A 6000-nucleotide genomic window follows, 5' to 3' on the forward strand; every position below is an offset into this window, starting at 1 on the left:
TGGTTTCGAGTCGATCTTTTAACGAGTTGATTCCAAATAGCTCACGAGTAGCTTGGCTCATTTGCATCCCAACATCCAATTCACACCAATTCTTGAGTAGCTCCCAAATCTCCATTACACTTTGGCAATGCAGAAAGAGATGGGTTTCAGTCTGGTCTGACACACCACATAGTGAACATATTGTAGATGTAAGAGCCACTCCTCTTTTTAAAATTGCCACTTTACACAAGCAACAAACTCTCAAAAAATGAATTGACCAATTGACGACGGTCCTCATTCATTATAGCGATATTTTCTCAATTCTATTGTTTAACCACGAAGAGTGTATCTGACGGAGACACTCGCTAGATCTAGTTAGAGTTCCTCGACGAATCGTCTCTTTCTTAATGAAATATATGTCTAGCCCTTATCCTGCTAACGACGCCCTACTTGGGAGGCGATTAGGTACCGCACGCCATCCAAAAAAATTAATTTTAATTGGGACCCAGTTGTTCCAATGGTGTTTATACGGGAGGTCAAGAGATGTTTGCAGTCCACTTCCACTTATCAACTGAAAAAGTAAGGCTGACTTCCTGGAGCACTAAATTGCAGCAAGTTAATTCGATTTTTTCCTCCACTGTTGTAGGCATTCTTTTCCAAACCCAAGACACATGCGAATCTGTCCCTAATTTTATGATAGAGATCTTTGACCATGCATTGCTTTTGCGATTCAAGTTTAAATAGCAGCGGAAAATATCTTTTAGAATTCCAACCTCAGTCAAATCTCCATGCCAAAATGTCGTTAGATTCTCATTTCCTAATTCTTTTTTGAACAGTTCAGCAATATTAATATTTACTGTCCCAAAGTCTTTAGTTATACTCAGAATGTTTTTCCAAACGCAAGATACCTCTAAACTAACTGGGAAGAATTTCCAAGTCCAGTCCATTCTATAAAGAGATATGACTAGTTTCCCCCACAGGGAAGAAGGGTCCGACTTGAGTCTCCAAAGCCATTTGGCTAGTAGAGCTAGATTAGAACCCCTGAGACTGATTACCCCAAGTTTGCAAATATGTTAAACTAGGTTACAACCCGTGAAAACCACGGATAAGAAAATAAACAATATTGATAATTAAAAATGTAATGAAAACTCAATGATTTGAACCCAAAGTTCATCAATGGACATCAAACATAAATGTTCGATAGTCTGTATCATTAAGAAATCCAGAATATTGACATATGTAATTTCACTTAATCTAACTTTTCTAGGCATTGCATAGCATAGGAGAGGTCTAACACAAATGGTAGACTTAGTAAAGATAAATGTAAAGGAAAATAAAATACAACATTAACTGTAAGCTCATAAATTCTTTTTCTCTTAAAAGATTAGATTTGTACAACATTGTAGGATTTTCAAAATATAAAATAAACATTTATATTTAAATACAAACATCTAAAAGGAAAACAAAAAAAACAAACATTTATATTTAAATCAACCGTCTAAACAAATAAAATTAATTTGATAGATTCCGTAGTAAGTATCGCCAACAAATATGTGCATCACCCAAATCAATCATTGAAAACATAGTATTCAAATAAACTAAAGTCATTTATTGATTTGTTTGAGACCTTGAAACCCCAACAAAAACTAACACCCACCAAGCAATTAATAGCAATTAACTCTTGTGGCACAATAAGAATAACATCATAGATTAAGACTAAGTGAAGTGACAACAATCATCATTAGTTGATATCAGCAATTAGCATATATAGCACCAGGGCAAAAAATGTCATTTCCTAAAAACAGTGACAAACCAAAGAGAGGATCACAGAAGGTCCAACCTAAGGGTAAATTTGTCAACTTCAAAGAAAAAAAAGATTTTCCAATAGCACCAGGGGTAAGAAAGTCCTTTCTGATGTAGTTGACCATATTAGTATCAAGATCATCTATTATCCGATTTACATTGAGATTTTGAAACCAATATGTGAGTGAAACTGAGATGAAAATCACATTGAAATAACTGTAAAAAACTATGAATTTTCTGAATGGCCAACCAGAAAAATGAAACAATGATTACAAATCTGAATTGCAAGAGTATCTGGTTAGTGTGGCTTGTGATATATATATATTTTTGATGAAATTAATTCACCATATTGAAATAAAATGTTGTTATTACCAACTCCTTTAGCAAATTGTAAAATCATATCGCAACCTGGTTGTTTAAATAAAGTTCCTTATGACCTGGGAAATAATCAATATAACACTTCTTCAGACATAGCCAGTATATATCTTATATGTTCATAATAAGTTGAAATTTTTATACTGCAAAAGAGAAAAACTAAAAATTAATTTAGTTTGGTAGATAATGTCAACACGAGCTATCATTTATACAAAATTAAATAAGAAACACGAATGAGGTCTCATGTAGTAAGCCTCATCTTCCTTTGAGATGAAACTGAAACCATAAATCTACCCAATCATAGCAATGTATTTTAAAATTTTCTTATTAGGTCAATACTTTGATTGTTTTTTCTTATTAGGATATCATACTTAAAAAATCTATTGTTGTTCAAAATAATAATAATAACTTACAAAATGTGTTCACTAATATTTTGACATGATAATAACCAAAGCACTACATACCCAAGTAAAAGACTTACTTGCAAAACATCTTTCTGATAGGATCATAATGGGACTTTGGAATGAGGAATAGGATCATAATGGGACTTTGGAATGAGGAATGCGTTAATTACACCGAGAGAAGTACTCATATTTGATACTTTGAACCAAAATTATCATACCAAGCTTGAAAAACATGCTTACAACACATTGTACAATCTCTTTATATAGAATTTAAGACTTCAATAACTTAGTTCATTAAAAAGATAAAATTTAAATAAATCAGAAAAATGAGTCAAACTTTTATGTATTAATGTCAACTAAAAGTTTTTAGTACAATTTTGATTATGATTATGTTGTAAATTACTACTAAAACTACCATGGTTGTCGTAGTGTCACAACCATGTATCATTGCCAAATTGAGGCTTATATACATCTACGCCTCAAACACGGAAGTTAATTTTAAGAAATCTAAAGTAAATAAGTTATGAGAGTTACTATAGAGTAAGTTCTGCATCGATGTCAATATGAGAGATTTCTGAAACGATGTCAAAATGAGAGATTTTTGTGTATGCTTTTTCTGTTCCTAAAACAACACAAAAACACGTTTTAATGAACCCTATTTTTCTTGTATTACTTGTTTCTATAATAAGCATATATGGGGAACATGAGGATGTATATAAAAAACTCAATGAATTGAAAGAAAGATGGAGGGGAGGAGATACAAACCATTTGAGCAAGACAAGAGTGATATAAAACACAGATGAAAATGATCATTGGACACAAAACCTCTTATTTGGGTTTGATTTCACGAAGGATGGCGGCTTGTTGATTATCGATCGCAAGTTTGAGAATAGCAATAGTGAAGCGAAACATTGGTTCTTGCTCCTTTTTGAGTTGCAATTGCATAAAAGATGCGACTGAGGAATATATTTGGAAACGATTTTCTTCCTTATATCTTGTGATTTGCTTGCTCATTTAACGGGATTAAAATTAACAGATGATTACAAAATTACAGAATTTTGAAGCGATAGAATTGGATTGCATAGATTCAAAGGTTGATTTGTACCAGGGGTATATTAGGAATTTAACTTTGAAAGATTATGAGGTTTGTAGATGCCACATGACTAAAGTGGATTCTTTTATTAGATAAAGATATGTTTGATTATATGTATGAACCGGTAGAATCTCCACATGTGGGGGTACAACCTTTAAGAACCTAACATATGATACAACTATTTCAGTTTTTAATACTTTATAAAAAACTATCACGTGTAGAACTAATAATTTAAATTATATATTAACTCTTTAATCTATAATAAAAATGTATGTATGTGAGGTGTGCATGTATGTAAAACAAAGGGGTGCATATCTAAAATTATGATTAATAATCATATACTAGTATCTTTTTATTAAATTACATGTCAATCATGCTAGCTGCTTAAATTACGAGAATTTAGAGCTCACATATAAGTTTAACGAACATATCCAGATCCCTTATCGACGATCCTCCATTGACTGCCTTTTTAGCTGCTTGACTTAGCTCCTTCACTTTAACTCGTTCCAATATCTCCCCACTCATCGACTCATCCAACAATCGAGCCAACTCAACCGAGTCAGGTACATTGTCAGGTCGACCCTCACAAGCTCGTTTCCCAACACCCAACTCGTCAACCAATAACTTCTCATCTGCATATTGGTCAGCACCCATTGGCCACGTCAGCAGCATCACACCCGCTGAAATTCCTTCCAATGTGGAATTCCACCCACAATGAGTCACAAATGACCCTACAGCCCGATGTCTCAATATGGCCAACTGTGGGGCCCACCCTTCGACTATGAACCCTCGATCACCCACCCGTTCTTTAAACGCCGAATCACTTCCCTTTGCACACAAAATAAAATTAACATTGCTAAGCTCAAGTGCACCCGTTAATGCACTCATTTGATTCTCGTTTAATGTGGTTCGGCTTCCAAAACATATATAGACAACAGACTCATCTGGTTTGTTGTCTAACCACGTGAGTAGCTCATGCGGTGGCGCCGCACTTGCCCCGCCACGAGCGGTACCATCTTTAGGAAGTAATGGGCCAACGGCCCAAACCCGATCATGACCCATTTGTTTCTTCATGTGATCCATGTAGGTTTTCTCCAAGTCTTCAAATGTATTGTACACAGACCCCCAACTAGTCATATTAGACAACATTCCTTTCCTGACAGACTCGTAATCCGGATCTCCTTTTTTAAAATTACGTGAGACTGTTGGCAACTGCCACATTTGAAACTCCGGCGAGCTAGGGATTTCCGGGAAAGAAACCAAGGAGTTATCATCTTTGTCGACACCATTGTAGGCGTTATTCTCTGCCGCATCACGCCACATGGTTTGAATAATGGAAATACCAAAAACACCTGAAGGGTTGAACACCACGCGCCGGATGCCAAGTTGGGAAGCGAGTTCACTAGTCCACCCGAGAAAGAAGTCAGAGATGATGGCCACCGGCGGCGAAGGGTGGGATCTGAACCATTTAACGATGGGGTCGAACTGTTTCTGAGTGGAAATTACTTTGCTGATAAGGGGATGAGAGGATAGGTTGATTTCGGGATCAGGGGAGAGAAGCTTGTGGAGAGTAGAGGGGTGGGATGAGAGGAGAGGGTCAAGTAGTTGAAGGTTGAGGGGGGAGATGACGACGGTGATGGTTAGGCCACGGCGGAGGAGGGTGTCGGTGAGGTCGAGTAAGGGAATGATATGACCGGAGCTAGAAAAGGGGTAGACTAGTAAATGTGTTGAGTGAGTCATGGTTTGATGATCTGTCCAGGGAATAGAGAAAGTTGGATATTTATAAGGACCGATTTATGATTAAAACCGTGTGTCGACTACCGCCTATCTGGATAGATTGGTAGAACGTGGAATTAATGAAGATGCTTTGTGTGATTCATTTGAATACTTAAAATAAGTAAATGTGTTCACTGTTATTTTATTTAAAAAATGGAAACATTTAATTTAGAAGCTAACAAACATTGGTATGAAGAATGTAGTGACGTCAGGGCTTACGTTTACTCTCTATAAATAATCAATTAAGTTGATGATAGAGGGAGGAAACAAGTCGACGGGTTGACATTGAATTCCTCTTGTGGGTCCATCAGTGTTATGGTTTGGTGTTTTCGATATTTTGGAATTGGATCATGTCGACTGTTGTCCAAAACTGCAAACAACTTCAAACCTCATTTTTATATTGTATTTAGATTTTAGGGTCTAACCTTTCCAGCTCATTTCTTCTATTGGAGTTAATTTATAACCCAATCGACTCATTTATAGGTTAAGGGGTTGAAATTGTCATTATCTGTAATACAAAATCTTTTTAATTTTTAAGGGTTAATATTATAAAAGCTTTAAATTTTTAAC

At 35.6% G+C, this 6000-nt stretch overlaps 1 protein-coding gene across 1 annotated transcript; it reads right to left on the reverse strand.

The window, feature by feature from the left end:
* Window positions 1–4053: 4053 nt before the first annotated feature.
* On the reverse strand, window positions 4054–5394 carry LOC111915618 (flavonol 3-O-glucosyltransferase UGT89B1). Its single transcript, XM_023911260.1, has one exon. It carries the CDS (start codon window positions 5392–5394, stop codon window positions 4054–4056), a length of 1341 nt encoding a protein of 446 aa, XP_023767028.1.
* Window positions 5395–6000: the final 606 nt, after the last annotated feature.

The sequence above is a fragment of the Lactuca sativa genome, chromosome 5, assembly GCF_002870075.4.
Source record: "Lactuca sativa cultivar Salinas chromosome 5, Lsat_Salinas_v11, whole genome shotgun sequence".
NCBI classification, from domain to species: Eukaryota; Viridiplantae; Streptophyta; class Magnoliopsida; order Asterales; family Asteraceae; genus Lactuca; species Lactuca sativa.